The following is a 19,792-nucleotide window of genomic DNA, read 5'->3' on the forward strand; positions in this document are numbered from 1 at the left end:
TGTGAGAGGAATTACAATGAAGTACAACAAAGTCACAACTGTCATTCAAGAAAACAACAAATTTCAAGTCTGCGTTTGGAGTCCAAGGGCCTCTAAACTGGTTCACAAGGACCTGTGTTATATAACCGAGGCTTACCATTTGGATCACACTCAACAAATGATCTGAAAATCTCTTTTGGAGGACATTTAGGGGGCACAGACTGTCGGTGTGTCTAAATATTTAATGGACTAATTACGTGATGGAAAAATTGATAGAGATTGCGGATAGCCTGCACAAAATTACACAAACACAAGGGAATTGAGTTATTGGACAAATATTGGACAGCGCTCCAGTGCCAGGCCCGATGTCCAGGTCAAAGATGGACAAACTATATAGTTCTGCTTGTGGCATCCTGTAAACACAAAAGCAGCATAAACTTTCGACCACATCTCATGATCTTCATCATCTCATGAATTGTTCTCTACATAACTGCAAATCGGCCCAAGCAATGAGAAACTAGTCTCTAAGTTAAAATATTGCACGACAGGTCTCAGAGAGAGCGCAAAGTGTTTCCTGCAGGGGCGGTGGGAGAGTCGGACGCGCTCTCCTCCAGCTCCATCACTGCCATTCCCGCTTTCGGTCACTAGGGAGAGACTCTGAACTAGGAAAGCTGCTGTTATCGCACTCAAAGGGTCCCACAGCAGGCTCAGAGAATCAGAGTCTGCTCCGCACCGCCATCCGCACACCGGCCTGCGGGACGCGTCGCATTCTCCGTCCGGGATGGAGAAAGACGCCTCTGAACCGGACCCATCCCGCCAGCGGAACGGGGTCGTGGGCGTGCTGTACGGGGAGTTCACCGACACGCTCAACGACAGGGTCCGGTACTCGGTGAGCTTGACGGAGAGCGCCTTGACCATCCAGAGGATCTCCTCGTCACCCGGCCGGACTAAGGTGGTCTATAACTTGAGCGACTGTGTGGGCTGCCGGGCGTACAGAGGGCCGGACAGCGCGGACGTCGGCGCCTACTTCACAGCCTATTTCTACCCGTTCAAGAGGCGCTGGATGAGCGCCGGAGTGGCCCGACAGAGAGTGGAGCAGTGCTTTCGGGTCGCGCTGGTCCAGGACCCGCTCGCCAACCTCCAGGAGGCTGAGAGGTGGGCTTGTGCCATCAGAGACGCGTCCGCGCTGCAGGCGCCGCGGAGAGACGGTGAGCACTGTGGGGGAAAAGATGAAAGATTAACATGCAACTTTATATTCTAAACAACCACAGGGCTGCATGTAACAAAGGGAGGCGGTTGTCAAATAGCACTTTGAAGTGAAGATGATAAAATAGCCTGTCGAGAAGTGTGCAGGAATCTAATCACAGTGATTTCACTTTTCTGCGCATGAGGAAAGTCCTGCAAAGTGAGCCAATAGGCAGACCTTCAGGTCGGCTCACCTGACTCTTAAAAAGCCCTACATGATGCCTAAACCACAGCACATCCTCTTACTGCCAAACACAGGTTTGGCGGAGGGGGTGCGCACATCCCTCTCACTAACAGCTCTACCTGCTGCCAAAGGTGATCCAGCAGCAACTCCAGCTGCCTCATTCATTCAAATAGCCGCGTGAGAGTGATGATCCTGGATCTGGAGCCTGCTGTAAACACACACACACACACACACACACACACACACACACACACACACACACACACACACACACACTCGCAAAACTGATCATTTAAGTAGTTGGATTTTCTACAGATCCTCCGCCAGCACAGTGTAGCCGCTGCTCAGGCTTCATTATTCCTACTCCACAAATTCCCACCGAGACTTTATTGTTGACGGGTGGAAAAATCATATCAAAACAAATCCTGCTTTTCATCCCGCCTCGCAGCAGCTACATCTAATTAGGTCTCATCATGTCTCGCTCTGTTTAAAATGCAGACTGTCCTCAGGTTCCTCTGTCTTCCCGTCTCATTAGCTCCTCTGTGCTCCATTCCAGTGTACAATGAGACAGTAATTAACATGAATGCAATATGAGGAGTGTTTATGCTGCTAATTACCTCCATCACTCATCTGGGAGGAAGTGGTTATAGGCCTACTTGCTGATGATCAGACAAAGCTGTTTGGGTCCCTGTTTTATCATTGTAGGGCGCAAACTCATCCTTCTACTCTTAAAGAAGTATTTAACTCTGTGAAATGTGAAGCAGGCGTGCGCTCCCGGGCTGTCACAGCAGGGCCAGGAGGAAGCGGATATTTGACTTGACAGTGACGAATCAGGAATGTTGGATGGAGGCGAGGAATGAGGCCGCCGTCCTGGTTGCAGCCTCCAGGTGTACACTGCGTGCACAGAGAGGCGGATGAAGAGGGGCAGAGGCTGGACTCAGCGGGATTGGGAGCATCCAGCCTCCCTCTGGTCTGCAGCCAGCAGGAGTTTGAGTTTCAGGCCTGAATGCGAGGCAGGCAGGCAGATGGTAACCTGAGCGGTGACTGGGTGCCCCCCTCCACCCCCTCACCCCCGTCACTGTCCTCCTCCTGGACTCATCAAAGACCTCCAGCTTGGAGGTTTTCAGATCACACACACTTGCAAACCAGATCAGCCATCTAGCAGCCCTGCAGGGTCTCTCATCCCAGATTTTCCCTTTTGCCTCTCCGCTCCTTTTGAGCGTCTCAGCCATGACGTGATCAAATCATTAATTTATACGCTTGTTTTAGCATCCCACATCCAGGCCAGCCAATAATACGGCATTTAACGGAATATGTGATGCGATCTAAATGAGTGATGCCGTGGCAATAGGTGCAGAATAGCGGCCTGGCGCAGAGGGTGTGTGAAAGTCAGCGTCATTCACTAATCCCTTATCGTGCGTTCACCCCTGAAGTTAATTGCGTGTCATCTCATCTGGCATTGCAGATGGAAAGGTTGGATTAAAAGTGCAACCGCAGTCAGAGAGCTATCGCTGTGACGCACTTCCACGCAAGCGCAACGTTAATAAACACTGAGCACGTGAAGGTGGCTGTAGCCCCACCAGTTTACAGCCAGTCTCACTGGGTTTTTATTCTCACTGGAGCTTCATTGGGATGAATGAGCCGTTAATAATGAAGTGCATACTCTATGATACAGTCCTGCACACGCTAATGGTCTGCTACAGTATTTCCCCACCACAGTGAGGCATGCAAAAGGGCTGAGATGATGGTAACGTGCTTTGACTTTTTCCCACCAGTGACTGCATTTATTGTTACTGGCTGCATCCTTTCCTCCTCTTCAAACAGCTGGAAGGAGGTGCTGTGATGTTTGTGGATCGTCTTGACTTCGGTGTCTTTACAGAAGTGGAAACGTGAGCGTGAGTGTGTGCTGGGGTAACAAGTTGCAGCAGACAGGGAGGAAAGCTGCACTCTGTTTCCCAGCAGCTGCAGGGTCAGGTGTGTGTCTGTCAGTGTGTGATCTCTGCTCCCTGAGAAGGAGGGCCAAAATGCGTCACCAGGCGACCTCTCACCCCTCCGGTCCGGCATCTCGGCCCCTCCGGAGCCTTTGTCCTCCTCTCTGTGACACACGGCTGTGATGGCCTGTCAGCAACCCCCCCACCTCCTCCCTCTCCTCCCCCCAGCCTGGCGATGCCTCAGTGGGCAGTTGTGTTCATACTCGTTGGGCCTCCTCTCCAGCAAACACTCACCCGACCTCGGGAATGCAGCTTGTTTGCAGACACGTCCAGTCTGGATATAGAGTCGCTCCTGAACAAGACAGCTTTCAGTGAAGAACCCACATATTTGTTTCTGCTGCAAGAGTTTTCTTGGATGGTGTCACGGTTTAACAAACCCCACCTGTGTTGCAGCATGAGACACCGAGGGGTACATTGCATCTTTATTTAGCATTTTGCAACGATCAGGATACACTAGTGGCAACGAGATGATAACTGTTCTCTGTCAGCTCAGCGCTTGTTAGCACTGACACATCGTCCGTCGCCTGGCTGCCTGTGTGTGTGTGTTTAGCCACTTGTTACTGTGAAATGCACACACCGCCTGCAGGTATCTTCACATCACTGGCGCGTTTCACATACACCCTCATTCCCCCCCCCTGCATCTGTCTTCCTGTCACACAGACACAGCTCAGAGAAAAAGCTATTTTCAGAGACAGAACTTTGGGGCATTGCATTGAAAAATAATCATGATTTTAATCAACGTAGTATTGAGCCGCCTTGATACTGGGAGTCTGTTGGTTGTGATGGTTAAAAGAAATCCTTTAGGCCCGTGGTTCCTGAATGTTTTTGGCTTAGGACCACTTAAAACAATGCAGTATCTATGAAACATTGTGACAGTACATCAGGTCACTCACGTTGAAACAAGGCTGTCTCCTGATAAAAGTCATTAATGATCTCCAGATTTTGATTGCCTTTATGCTTTATTAGAATAAAGTTTATTCGGTACACCTTGCTAAAACTAAAGCAGTCTCGTAAACAAGATAATAAATCCTCCCCTCATGAAGGTCATTATGTTTAGTGTTTGCTGAAGCCTCATTAGAGACGTGTTGATTCGATGTGTGATCGTTTACAGGATGAGGCGTTTGCGTGCAGTTGAATTCTTTTATGCTGAGAGGTGTTTCTAATGTTTTGTCCACCCTGTTCTTAAAAAATCAATAACAATTCTTATCAAGTAGTAGACTTAATATTAGAAACATGTCTCAGTTGCTTCATGAATAGCGGATTTACAGCGGGGAGGTTTTATTGTTTTCGATAGGTGTAGCCAATAAACTGACTGTATGTTATCCGCATGTCATAATCAAGCATCACGGGTCAGACTATAAGTGGGTCAGAACATTCCCATAAAGCATAAAACCTTTGTGCACAGTGTAACCACCCATACTGTGAGTGATTGTGACTGTCACACCTTGTCATTGCTTGTGTTGTCTGACCAACACTCCAAAATCTAAAGATATTCAGTTTATTACAGCATAAGACTAAAGAGACAAGATCATGTGTGATGAAAGAATTATCAAAAAAGGTGGCGGCATGCATTGTGTTAAATTGTGATCATGTTTCTTAATTACGACACAAAGGAGAAAGGGAGATCTAAGAGGATCTCCAGCTCCTGAGTGTTTTAAATCAGTAGAGGTAATAAGTGGATTCCTTTGATTGACAAGTGATTTGAGTGCAGCCCATCAGAGTAAAGCAGCGGGGCGGCTGAAGCTGTAGCATGATAATCAGACTAAATTGCCACTTCTCTTCACATTATTATTCATTATTCTGTTTGAATTGCTGAAAAAAATCCGAGATGTGTGCAGCGATTCAGAGATCTGGAGCCGTGCTGGCAGCTGAAGGCGCTGGACAAGACATAAAAAGACATTTCGCTCCCTTACCTGCGCTTCAGGCAGCATGAACTCCAATGTCAAAGTTGCAAGAGGAGGCTGCTGATCTGTATTTGTTTAGGTTTGACCTTTGCGAGGGCGTCTGTGGCTTTATTAATGAATGCCATTCAGCTCAGCACACTTGAGTGCAAAACCTGGATCCAAAGCTCTGCCGCTGTCAAAAGCCACTTTCCACCGTATTCTGGAAGTGTAGAGAGGAGCTTTTGTGTCTGAAAGCCACATTGTGCTCTGATACAAGTCAAAACAACAATGGTCGCCCTGTGTGGGTGAATGGAGGCAGAGTTTGCCGTGTGCCTGTGTGTTTTCGCACTCTCTCCTCACTCTTCCAGGTGGGTTCACACCTCTTCCTCTGAGATATTTTTGCCTCCGTGTCCTGTCATCACGGGCCAAATGAGGTAGAGGGCGGCGGCAGCAGCAGCGGTGCATCACGGGTCACGTCGCTGGAAATTGAGGCTCCGAACTGTCGAGAGGATAACACTCAAACAAAGCATGCCACCCTCCTGCATCTCCCTCGGTTCATTTACACGATGAACAAAATGCGGTCACATCTTGTGCTTCTGGTGATTTTTTCAGCGTCATCTGCAGCAAAGTAATCATGGTGGAAATTGATAGTGAAGTTTCTGTCCTCCCCAAACCCCAAAATGGATTTGATTTTTTTGTCCTCTCAGATTCATTCGATATGGCCTCTGGTGAGTCTGTGTGTGCTTTAAAGGTCAAGGGCGTCCGCTGAAAATCCACCTCCAGAGGAAGCTTCTCTGCACAATCACTTCAAAAAGCTACGAACCCTTTCAGCAGCAGCGTGTATTACAATGAACCCGATCCTCCCGCGTAATTCAAAATGAATGGAGGATTGATGAGGTGAAAAGTTGCTCATTACTCATTAAGGTAAAAGTCATCCAATGGCTATTAATGCAACAAGGTAATTAGATCTTCATTACATCACATTAAAACCGTTTTATCCAACCGCTGCTCAACGGCTTCAGCTCTGTATCACATCATCGATGCGTTTTAACTTCACAGGCATTTTTTAATCAGCACACCTTAAGGAAATACACCGACTCGCTTTCTGCTGAGAGTTAGATGAGGAGGTTGATACCACCCTCTAGTTTGTACAGTATATATATGTAGCGACTGCTAGCATCTGGCTATCTAAGCTTAGCATAGAGAGCAGAGACAGGCTCTGTCCTCAGGTAACAAAATCTGCCTACCAGCACATTTAAACTCACTTTAATGCATCATGTCTTATTTGTTTGATCTGCACAAAATTCAAAGTGCAAAAATGTAAATTTACGGTTTTATGCGTCAGACTATCCTTTCAGACTTTCCACTGTTTGCTTGGCAGCTTTTCCTGGTTTAAACAAACAAGATACAACGTGTTAATTAAACTTTAGGGCTGCTGGTAGGCGGATTTGTAACTTTTGGACAGAGCCAGAGTACCTGTTTCCAGTCTTTATGCTAAGCTAAGTTAACTGGCTCCTCTCTAAAGCTACATATTTAGCATACAGACATGAGAGTGGTATCAATCTTCTAAACCAGCTGTGCTAGAAGGCAACTATTTCCCAAAATGTCTAACTATTCCATGAACAGACATCATAGAGATACATCTGTGATTTGTTAGGCTTCTTTAGCTGCTCGCCTATATTTTCTATCTAATTATTAAAATTTTTATCATCATAAAAGCAGTTGAGTGCTGGGTAAGCAGCACATCCATTCTGCAAAAGTGCCCTCGCGCAAGATGCTGAATGCCTGTCGACCCCGGGCAGTAAAGAGTAGTCACTTCATTACTCTGTCTTCCCTTGTGAGGCATTAGCAACAGGAGGATTTCCTCTTGGGGATTAATGAAATGTGACAGAATTGCTATTAATAATCAGTATGATCCAGACTGAGAGCAATGTTGGCCCTCTCTCCTTGAAGAAAGCAGCACGTCACATTAACATTTAGCGTTGTCTATGTGAATGCTGTCACAGCCTATGACTTTACTGTTTCATGCTGCTTTCCCCCCCGAGGAACCAGCCTGTCTCTATATATTCTTTGAAACATTTGATCGTGCATAACGGGACCTCCTCTTGGCCTCTTGCTTCATCTCTGTCCTTGCCTCTGCTCACATCCACCTCTCCGTCTGCCTCAGGTGTGGTGTACACGGAGGTGCGTCGGCCTTGCAGAGTCATGATACTGGTGAACCCTCACAGTGGTCGCGGCCAGGCTCTCCAGCTCTTCACTGGGCACGTGCAGGGCATGCTCACCGAGGCCGCTGTTCCCTACACACTCGTCATCACAGGTCAGTAGAGTTCATATAAGTTCAGACCCTTCTTCATGCATTTTGCTGGTGCTTTTCCCAAGGTCACCCTGACATCAAATATGATCGAAGGGATTAAACCTTTATGGAATAAACAGACTTCTATTTTCTGCAGCAATTGTGCTCTCTGCAGTCGCGATGCATTATTTGTGTAGTCACAAACACACTAGCTGCATGTGCACACACACATGCATACACACACATACACTGATACTCATTAAATTCTCGTTTCAGTCTCCCCAGCTGCTCCACATTCTGTACGAGTTGCTGGTGGCTTTTTGTGACCTTAAACGGTGTCATGTGTTGGTTACTGTCATCAGAGGCTCTAAACTCCGAGTGACCCCTCTCTGAATACCAACGAGCTGCTGGGAAACAGGGAGCGGCTTTAATGGAAAACTGAAAAATATGCACAGCGCATCGTTTAGCCTTCAAGCTTTAACTTTCCACCACCCTCCACTCCAACAACCAGCCTTGTTTGACAGGACCCACGGTTTGACAGGTAGGAATTAGCTGTCTCTTCCAGCATCAGCTTGGCAGGGCATCAGCGCCTGAATCTCTGATGCAGCTCAAACCGAGGCAGAATATGACAGCAGGGAAAGAGGAAAAGGAGAAACCGCGTTTGCTTGTTTGGGAAAGATTGCTAATGCGCGTGCAGGCTTTTTGTGCGGACTCCTGGGGCTTAAACGAAGGTCAGCAGCTGGACGGTGATGAAAAAAGACAGAGTATTTATTGACGTCGACCCAGGTTGAAGAGGAACGGAGCAGAGCAGAGGGGCGGGCGGGGGAATGTGGGTCGCTGAGGGCCTTCAGTGGTCGGATACGGTGGCCAGTCAGGAGTGACTATGCGTGGATTAACTGGCACAGCCCATTTAGCCAGCACGCAGCTCCTTGATGAATGTATCACACAGCCTTTGCCTGAGGAAGGACAAGTTCCAATGGAGGCACCTCTTGTGTCAGCGTGTACCTTTTACATACTGTATGAAGCATCCAGTGTACCGAGCTTTATCTCTACCCTGGTTAACCTCAGAAGAGGGCAGTAGAGTGTGTCACGAGGAGGAAAATGCTGCTTTTAAAGCGAAACAACTGGAATTTATCCAGGATTTCAAGCATGTGTTCATGTATTCCTATCAGCCATAATCTGTGCAGCTCAAAGAGGAATCGACAGCTGGATTATGTGAAAATGGCGAGCCACCTCAGGTTTGGGTTGTGTGTTTGACAGTGACCCCTTGAATAAGGAAGCGGCTTGGAAGTAAAGCATCAGCCGGAGGTTTGAAGTGCTGAGTCAGCTGTGCAGCTGCTGTTACTGCCTCTGCCTGTGTCTGTCAACACGGCAATGCATCGCCGCCTCCAGCCTCCTCAGCACGCAGCAAACAAGCAGCACCAGCATTGGGGGGGGGCAGGAGAGTGCAGGGGGGACAGGTGGAGGTTGAGCAGAGTGAAAGGAAAGGAGAGGATAGCTGTTTTTATCTCGCTCCTGTCCTCGATCAATACTTGAAGCTGGAGCGGAAAAATATTTCCTTCATGATGGCTGTGCATCAATACTCGCTAACTTCTTTGCTGTCTGCTTTCCTCTCTCTCTCTCTCTCTGTCTCACACACACACACACACACACACAAACACACCGCTGGGGAGTCTCGGCTGGTAGGACTGTAGACTTTAATGCTGGCGGGACGAGCCCACAGAGGCCTCCTGCGGAGGGACCCACTCAAGGATGCTGCCAATAAAACTAGGCTGAACAAACAGCTCAGTCCTTCGCCAGCGCATTAACCAACACTTAGATGCACACACACACACACACACACACACACATACATACATATACTGAACACTCACATGCACGCAGTGAATGCACCCACACACACATGCAGATCGTTGTCAGTCCACAGATGTTTGCATGGAGGCTAAGCTGCCTTGGAGCTGTTGAGTAGCCACTGGATGGGCTAATGTGGTGTGGGGAAATTGAATCTCTTTTCTGCCTAATCTCCCTGATCCCACCCCAGAGGCTGGCCATGAAGGCAGCATGTGTCTCTCTCTGCCCTTGTTTTCATTCTGCCACTTTGCCCTCCAGTTTGCCACCTTTTCCGTTTCGTCTCTCTCATTCTCGTCTCCCCCGTCAGAGCACCAGAACCATGCACGGGAGCTGGTGAAGAAGGCGGACCTGTCACAGTGGGACGCCCTGGTTATCATGTCTGGAGATGGGCTGCTGTTCGAGGTGCTTTGAGTTCACACAGCCTGCTGTGGTTTCACAGTGATGTGACAGCCAACACAGAGGATTTAAAAACAAATCAAAGAAAGAAATGAAATTAAATGCAGTACACATTGTGATATGTATTTCTGTTTTATGTATGTGTTCACTGAGTCAGAATTAAAAACATACATAAAAAAAACAATAATTTAGCTTCTCATAAGTGCCACCAGTCAATCACAAATATAACTAAAAGTACCATCAACAGAAGTCGTCCACAGGACACTGATTTAATGTGAAAGACTCTAGCTGCCACCAGCTTTGTAAGTGGTTATTAGCTCCACCTCCAGTCTGTGATTGGACAGCTGCTGAATATTATTTTTTCTTTTTCTTTTGGCATGTGATGGATCTCCCTCTTTAAAAGAAAAAAAATATCTCTTGCACCTTCTCCTTAAAACTAATAAGTGTATTAACATTGGCAGCTCTATGATGCTCTCTGCTTGACAACACTGAACTACAACACACCTCTTCACGTTGTTTAAGGACAAAAAGCTAAATAGATGCTATTTAATGTTTTTATGAAATTATAAGAGTCAGTGCTGGAAGTGAGCGGGTACATAAAACCAACACACTTGCGCTTTTCACAAGCTGCCGGTGCTCCTCTCTGCCGTCTCCGCATCAGGTTCTCTGGCTGATTCGAAATGGCCCTGAATGATTCGCCAGAGGGCACAACTGGATGCCCACCTGCTCCCAGTCTGCTTTTCTGCTTTTCTCTTGTCGCTGGCGAGTCTGAGTGACATTTCATTAACCTTACAATCCAGCGGTCTCCGTTGCAGGCCTGGTGACTTCACTGCACTGCACGCCAAAGCTAGCGTGGATGGCCTGAGGGACAACCGGACACAGAGCACGCTGACGCAGAGGTGCTTCGTTAGTGTGACTCACCAAAAGTAGAGAGAGGAGAAAGTATCAAGAGATTTAAGGAATATAAAGAACTAACGGCTGTACACAGTCATTTATGTTTTGCTTTAATGACTGAAATGGTTGTCCTTTTGGTTAAACACATATATGTTGTGAACATCAATATCTCCTTTTATCTTTAATTCACTGAAGAAATACTGAATGCAATGCTTAACTATCTGCATTACACACGGCAACATGTGAACAAGGGGAGTGCTGGCATAAGCACTTTCCACTTCAAGCACTGGACACAGTCAATACATGCAGAAAAAAGAAATACATATAAAAATGTGTATCATATTTCACTGTATTTGGATTTGCTTTCTATTTAGGACCATGATCTGATTTCTTTTTGCATTTGTTCTTGTTTATTCAGGTGATAAATGGTCTGATGGAGCGAGAGGACTGGCAAGAGGCCATCCAGACCCCTCTGGGTATTCTACCAGGTGGCTCGGGCAACGCCCTGGCCGCCTCTGTCCACCACTACTCACAGTGAGTCCGTCCATTAATGAGTCATTTAAATGCATGGACCAGGGGCAGAAGAGGAGAGCAAAGAAGACATTTCCTCGGCCTAAAAAAGAACGATTTATCTCCTCACTGTGTAATTATGCCAAAGGCTGACTGGGCATCATTCCTCAGGAGGGAGGAGAGACGGAGCAGACTGGAACTGCTTCTCTGTGCAGCAGAGGTCATTTCAGGCTGCTGATAACTCTCAAAGGAGTGATGTAATGGGTTTAGAAACTTGCACATTATGAGTGATTATAGTCCAGAGTGCAGCTGTGGAACCGGTCGACCCAGCACTTGCCCAGGGTGTCGTCTCCATCTGCTGGTTACCTTTGGGCACAACATCAAACAAACAAAAAAAACCAACTAATTTATCTTAAGAATACTGTGGTCTTGAGTCTAAGTGCCCCCTCCTCCACCTTCTGTCAGTGCTTTTCTAAAGAGTTGTCAAATGCCCTCCTTCAGCTCAGCTGTACTAATTAGCAAATGTTAGCATGCTAACATGCTAAACAAAGATGGTGAACGTGATAAATATTATACCTGTCAAACAACAACATGGTAGTGTTGATTGGGAGCATGTTAGCATGCTGATGTTTGCATTTAGCTCAAAGCACCACTGTGTAGCCTCACACAACCGCTTGCATGGATGGAAACTCATTGTCGTTGAGTCCATTTTTATTCAGGAAATACACGTTTTCTTATATTTAGATATAAGATCTAGAAATTCGGGCTTTTGTTGTCAGTTTATGAATGCGTACCCTGACGTTGTCCTGTACAGTTTGCAGTCCAGGAGTCACAGTTCTGTTGATGATTGCAAATAGAAAAGCAGCCCTAAACTATGAAACTACCACCAGAGCCTTCACAGTTGGGATTACTTTCTTATGCTGGAATGTAGTGTTTTTTCACCAAACAGGATGCTTCTCATTTAAAGCAAAAAAAAGTTCTATTTTGGACTCATCTCATCAACTCAATAACCCTCTGGTTCATCTGGTCTTTAGCAGACTATAGACAGGCCGTGTTCTTCTTGGAGAGTAGTGCCTTTCCTCTTGCTATCCTGCCTCACACACCGTCCTTGTTCACGGTTTGTCTGATGGACTTGTGACTGTTGGAGGACTCTTGGAAAAAGCAACAATGGTGTTTAATTTCCTAACACTAGATTGTTGAAGACCAGACTCTTTAGAAATGGTTTTGTAACCTTTTCCAGCCATCAACCATCAACATCCTTTTGTCTGAGATCTGCAGAGATGTCCATGGAGGACCAGACAGGGACTGCTAATCTTACACCTGACTGTCATCCCACTGATTGAAACACCTGACTCCACTTACTATAAATGAACTGATAATCCCATAGGTTTACATTCTGTTTCCTACAGAGAATTTAATAAATGAATAATGTTTAACTGGGTCCTCTTTATTAAATCAATTTAGGACTTCTATGAAGATCCAATCACATTTTTGGTCACATTTCTGCAGAAATACAGAAAACTCTAAAGGGTTCACAAACTTTCTAGTGGCTCTGTACACTCTGTTCAGAAAATCAGAATAGATAAATATACAGACTCCTGTTGTTAATGCACAGCATCAGTAATTCATAACAGTCTCATGCAGTGTTCTGACTCCTCGTGATGTGTGTAACCATCTCTCAGGTCGCCTCCAGCGTGGAACGAGGAGCTACTACTGAGCTGTGGTTTCATGCTGTGCAAAGGTCTGGTTGGCTCCCTGGACCTGGTGTCGGTCCACTTGGCCTCTCGGCAGCGCCTCTTCTCCTTCCTCTCCCTGGCCTGGGGCTTCGTGGCTGACGTCGACATCGAGAGTGAGAAGTACCGCCATGTCGGTGCAATCCGCTTCCTGATGGGCACCCTGGTGCGTCTGGCCTCCCTCAGAGTCTATCAGGGGAGGTTAGCGTATCTGCCTGTCAAGGAGGCACCAAAACTTCCAAAGGGGAGCACGAAGGCCAACCACCCTCCCTCCACACCTCAGCACCTCTCACTCTGCTCCTCCCTGCCCTGTCGGCTCATCCCCAACACCTCTCCACACCAGAACCCTCGCCACAATCACAAAAGCACAAATTCCAACCACAACACCATCACCAACTCCTCCAACAACGCTATCACCACCAAGAGACCCGAGACCCAGAGCGATGGCAAGACCAGAGCACCGGCGGACTCTCTGCTTCCTGGCCTGGACCAGCCAGTCCCAGAGAGCTGGACTGTGGTCAAGGAGGAGGACTTTGTCCTGGTGCTGGCTATTTACCAGTCCCACCTGGCTGAGGACCTGTGGACAGTCCCTGGTGCAATGGCAGACGACGGGGTGATTCATCTGTTCTACGTGACCGCAGGAATTTCCCGCCCCGCCCTTCTGCGCCTTTTCCTCGCCATGGAGAAGGGCGCCCACTTGGCGTGCGGATGTCCCCACCTGGTGTACGAGAAGGTGAAGGCCCTGCGGCTGGAGCCCATGTCTCCACAAGGCATGATTACGGTGGACGGGGAGATGGTGGAGTACGGGCCTGTTCAGGCTCAAATCCACCCAGGACTGGCCAGACTCATATGTGGATAAACTTGGATTATCCGAAGCTTTTTCTGGCTTTAGAGCTTTCTAGTTTGGCCTTTTATACTCGGTGTCAATTTCTCTATGTATGCTGTGTTTTCAGAAGTGCCAAAGACATTTTATCAGCCTCTGGAAATTCCTCTATTTTTCTACAAAAACAACTTGTCCTATTTTTATGCCCTCCCACCCCCAACCCCCTCTCTTTCTGTCAATGTTTGATTCAGGGTCAAAGCCATGGATGGTTGTTCTTGCTGCTGGCTGGTCCCAGCTTAGGGAAATAGGGAGGAATCGTATATGTGTGTGTGCATAAGATATATCTTTACATATGTTTGCGTGCACTCAAGTGTGTGCATGTGTAAGATTGTGCACGAGGAGCTTTGGCACGTAGCGGCGCGGTGCAGCGGCTGAGGAGTGCATTGTGCACTCTGCTGTCTGACCTCATAAGCACGACACACGTGAAGAGAAGCACATTTTCCCATCCTGGGAGGCGGGTGGAGAAACCACGCCCCTCGTCCCACCATACTACACCGGGCCTGGCGATCCCCCTCCTGGGCTCTGACAGCATCACCGCCCCCTCAGCCTGGCAGAGAGGAGCTTTCTTACCGAGGAGTTATTAAATAAATAAATCCTCTGGGGATTTGATGATGAAAAATCTTTAATCTTTGCATAGCTTATATAAAAAAAACTCAAACAATACCAGATCTAAGCATTAGCAGCAAATTTAAACCCCCTTTCTCATTCATGTGTGTGACAACTTCCTCCAGCTGATAATGCATGAAGTGAGAGTGGAGCAGACAGAAACCTGGTCTGGCCATCCATTTCCTGCCCTGTCCGTTCTCTGACCCTGCTCCAACTGCAACCATCATCAAACTGTAGCAGCCGCCTCACACATAAACACACACTCTCACTTTCTTTTCCCCATCCCCCCTCCTCCTATGCACATACACTCATACGCACACATCCCTTTGCATCTCTGCAGCACTTAGTGAGGGGGAGGGGCATGGTCTGCTCCTGTGCATATGATCCCCTCTCCCCTTGCCATCTTAAGATTGTACTCTCTCTCCCTCCTTTGGTTAACGAGCCATCAGCACCTAATGTGTCCTTAATATTAAGCTTTATGTGTGCAAAAGCGTGCAAAACAGTGTTGGAGAGGGCTTCTTTTTAATCATACGAAAGCTTTTAAGTGAGCTTCAGTGCTTGACGCTTCTCGGACTGGTTGGAGGGAGCAGGGTTTCGTGCTGGGTCGGTCACTGTTGCATATTGAGAGGCGTGCGATCAATGTGAGCTGCAGGGAGTCAAGTGCTCTGCTCCGCTGTGTGGCCTTTTTACGCCGGTTTGCTGGTGCTGTGGTGACGAGCATTAGTGCACCGGAGCAGAGGAGAGTGCAAATGTTAGCATTATCATCAGTGCCCCCCTCCACACTCCCTCTCTCCCTCCCTCTCTCTCTCTCTCACACACACACACTCTCTCTCACACACACACACACCAGTTTATTTCAGGTCACGATGGCCGCCCTAGAAGTGTTACACCCACAGGTACGCAGCAGCTGAGTTTCATCACTTTGTGGAACGGGCTGTCTTTCCTGACCTTAAACTCATATTCAGTTATAAACAGAATGTCAACGGCGTAGAAGAGATACACTGTATGAATGCTGATGCATTCGCGAAAAACAAAATCACCTCCTATCCTGAAAGTGAAAACAGGAATGTTGACAGATTAACGGGGTGCAAAGAAATGCTGATTAGAAGCTTTTCAAGGTTTTGATGAACACATCGCTGTCATCCTGAGTGCAATATAGTCAATGCAAGCTGAGCTGATAGCGCACATTATTTTCCTGCTGCTGCTTGTGAAAGGAGGAAAATGTTGGTGGCTTCCACTGAAAGAAGCGTAAATATTAAAACACCTTCATGTAATGCAAACGGGAGGAAGGTCTCTGTAGGGACTGTATGAAAATTATTTGGCTGTGGCGAAGGTAAAAAAAAGCATGGCTCTGCCCAGAATTATTAATATCTGGATGCTTTCTTTGACTGAGACAAGAGTTGCTCAGCCTGCATTATAGGCTAAATGTATTCAACACATTAGGGTTGGACAACATGGCCAAAAAAAAAAAAATCTTGTTATTGTTCAGTCTTGGGTCTGATTCACAATTTCGAAAATATTTTTTTCCAGCTCATGTGCAAGATAGTTGGATGTTTTATAATGAATAGCCTGCATCACCTTCATGCAAATTTAAAAAACGCAAGTCTGCAGACGTTAGCTAGCGTTAGCTAACCAGCAGGTAGAGACAGACTGAATAAAGTGGAATCCACACGCTGACCGCTCGACTCCTTTGACTTTGCCAAACACGAACTCAGAGCTTAGTTTAGCGTGCTGAGAGTTTTTCAGTCCGATCCACTCAGACGTCCGATGCCGGATGACCGCTAAATTCACTTCGAAATGGAGAAACAGCATGTGTGCGTATGATGTTGCTAATCACATTACAGTTTCCGGGACTACAGCTAACGCAGCCAGCTATCGTTTACGTTACTTTTAGACTGAAAATAAGTTTGATATTGCCGATTTAGACATTTCACACGTCATGCAAACACATACATTTTAATTAATCAAATTCATTGGATATATTGCCCAGTCCTGCAACACATTTAACATGACTGTAGTTCTGCTGTACTGCTGTTATATATTCGGATATTTGGAAGGTGGGAGCTGTTGTGAGCTAGTAAAGAAATGACACGCTCCCTGCAGAGATAGTGTTTGATGAGTCACAAAGAATGACGCATAAAGAACTGCGTCATTCTGCTTTCTGACACATCAGCTCTATTTGCCGATCATGTTTAGGAAAATAAAGCCCAGCTACAAAGACTAGATTTTTGTCCTCATATACGAAGGGCAAAATGCTCCACCACCAAACATCTTTTTGATGCAACTATTCAAACTTTTATTATTGCTACTACTATTTTTGAAGCTCACAAGAAGAACGGAATAAGATTATTTGAGATGTATTTTTTCAACTAAAAATAAAAATAAACATCTTTCCCCTGATCTGACCCCGACCCAATAATTTGTATACAGTCCCTTAATGATCTGTAATATACTTGAAGCTGACCTCGTCCATCTCCCATCTTCACTGCAGTGCCGACTTTCTGCCTATTACTTGATTTTACATATTTATCCATTTACATATACTGTATGATAGTCATAGCTTTGTCCAACATACTGTATCTTCGACCATTACTGTATCCTCAGTGAAGCTATCCAGGTGCTTTGAATGCATTATCATGTTCTGCAGCTGCCCACGTGCACTGTTCATTACTAAATGTATAAAGTACATCTCATAAGGGTAGAGATTAGCTATGCAAACGCCTCGTCATGGCTGCCGGTATCTGGAGCGAGGGGTCCCTCTGCTGGACCCTCTCATCCACAGTAATGCTCGCTGAACGACATGGTGGGAAGATTTTATCATGAATCTCCTCAGACTGCCACCTCTTTCCTGCTTCCTCCATCTACAGTCATGAGTGGATTAGTCTTACAACATCGAGCTCAGCTGCAGGAGACGCTGCATTCTTCATACAAATCTGCATCAGTGGACGTCAACATCCAGCTTATTGTAATTTTACCATCAGAGAAATGGACTTGATACTTGCATAGAAACACAGCTGCAAATAGTAATCAGTGTCAACATGTTAGTGTTGGGTGTCGTTACACTACTGTTAACTTTTGGTACTATACTGTTGAATTGTTTGTTCCACTGGCTGCTCTAATGTAAAAGCAGCGTTTTAAAAGAAAAAACACAAATGTTAATATTCGTCTTTGTTAATACTGTTATTGCATTTTCTAAGTGATTTAAGAAAGTTGTGTCACAGCGAATGAACTGAAACGAGACAAACCTCTGTGAGGCTGTGACTCGTATTGGCCTGAGATGGCGAATGATGCTTTTAATGATGTAGGACAGTGAAATTGTGCTCTTGCGGCCACACTTCTCAAACGCTGACGATTTACAGATTTGTGATGAATGTCTCCTCCGTCGCTCTGTCGTTTCATGTCGTGCTATAAGCTGTTTTTTAGTGCAGTAGATCAGGGGAACCAAGTGGTACGGCTGAATGTGTTAAAAATCATGTAACCGTTTCGTAAATTGTGTGGCACTTGTTTGCAGCTTTTCACTTTGAAGTGCAAATAGGATTTTAAAAAAAGTTTCTCCAGAATGTGCCTTAGCCAATACCCAAGACAGCACAGTAAAAATAAAAATAAAGAAATCAGTGCTCTACCACGTGAAACTCTCACATTGTAGCATAGTGGAGGACGGTGCATTGGTACGTGTCAGTGTTACACTCCAGGCTGTGATCTGCACAGGCTGCAATACAAACACAAAGAGGAGACGCTCATTCTCCAGTTTAGGCACGAGTCTGTGTGATATGTGAAGCTTTCTGGAAGATGAATTTACTCGGCTCTAAGTTTTAACATGCAGATCAGGTTGGTATTACATTCACCTGTTGACAACCAGGTTTTCATCATCTCCGCTTATTTTCTTGTAATTCTTTGATCTTTTTTTAAAGACCAATAAACATGTTCATATAGAAAATTGTTTCTTTTTTGTGGTTCTCTCTCTGACTATTTAATTTACTAAGTACTTTACATGAGATGATTTGATCAGATTTATTCTCTATCATTATTATTAAGAAATTTTAAACATAGCTGGAGTTCCTCAGAGCTAAAAAGCTGAGACTTGGAGAAGGCCTGAATACAAAAGACAAGGAGTCCCATAACAAACATGGCTACGTTAGGATGGGTTCATCAGAGCCATCACTGATGGCAGGTAAGCGTTGGAAAATGATTATAATGACGGTCAACACACTCTTGAACTTGAGCTATCAGCTTCCATTTCGACCTGAACGCTGTTTAAAAATGTTTTGTTACGTCTGTGTGTGCTCCCCGAGCTGTTTGTCCCTTTTCCTGTCCTGTCTTCTCCAGCTCTGCCCAGGTGAGCTACATCTGATTGCTGAATTAGGTGCACCTGACCCGGGCCTAAAGTGCATAAAAGCTCCTGCGCCTGTGTCGGACGAGAGGCTTCAGGTGTGGGGACTGCTGGACTGGCTGCCTCTCAGCCTGGGGTTTTGTGTTTTAAAAGAGTTTTTTGTGTGTGGTTCAGTTGGGTCAGTGGTGGATAGTTGTTCTTTTAAGGGAAACGCTTCATGACTACATGACTATTATACTGTATATAGATATATAATGAATTCTGTTGGAACACACTCACTAGTACAGTAGTTGACAGATACAGCTGAGAACTGCCAAATTAAAACACAAACCACATAGTTGCACCAATAATTAAATGTCAGGTCTTTATTTAAATCAAAGCTCTGTCTGGAAACATGCAGTTTAATCTGGTGCCAGAACAATGATGGTGGGTCAGTATGAAAACATTTTATTTATAAGGCATTCAAATTTTAGTTACTTTGAGTCCCGATCAGGTAAATGACCGGCTGGGGGAGCTACAGGATTAGGCCCCCCTCATTAGGGGGGTGCTGGATGGCTTTACAGGTGTGAACACTGCAGAGAGCATAAGTATGCCCCTGATGACTGCAGGTTGTGGTCACTGTAGTGCACCTCACCTCTTCCTCCAGCAGAGGGAGACAGAGGTTATATCTGAAAGCACTCTCACCTTGTGCATTAAATTTGCTTCCTGGCGTTGTACTGTATTAAAGCGACTGAATGTAGCATTTTGCACTATATAGTTCACTTAAAAGTTAACTTTTGAAACTGCAGCCATCAAACTGACCATAAAGCTGTATCAACACAGCTTCAAGAAGAATTTAATTGAATATTCATGGAGGGAGGATTTACTGCCGGGCCACCTGCATCAATTTTAGCTGTGTGGACAAACTGGAAAAAGAATCAATGACACTGGATGGCCTGTAGATGGCAGTATAGTCCAACGGTCTCTAAGATTGAAGTTTGAGTCAACACTTGTGTGTGTGTGTGTGTGTGTGTG

At 46.0% G+C, this 19,792-nt stretch overlaps 1 protein-coding gene across 1 annotated transcript; it reads left to right on the top strand.

The window, feature by feature from the left end:
- Positions 1-760: 760 nt before the first annotated feature.
- LOC121621311 (sphingosine kinase 1) lies at positions 761-13,818 on the top strand. The gene is made up of 5 exons (XM_041957726.1): positions 761-1,187; positions 7,450-7,599; positions 9,734-9,828; positions 11,135-11,250; positions 12,909-13,818. Exons 1-5 carry the CDS (start codon positions 761-763, stop codon positions 13,816-13,818), a joined length of 1,698 nt encoding a protein of 565 aa, XP_041813660.1.
- The last annotated feature ends 5,974 nt before the right edge of the window (positions 13,819-19,792 follow it).

Source organism: Chelmon rostratus, chromosome 17, assembly GCF_017976325.1.
Source record: "Chelmon rostratus isolate fCheRos1 chromosome 17, fCheRos1.pri, whole genome shotgun sequence".
Taxonomy (NCBI): domain Eukaryota; kingdom Metazoa; phylum Chordata; class Actinopteri; order Chaetodontiformes; family Chaetodontidae; genus Chelmon; species Chelmon rostratus.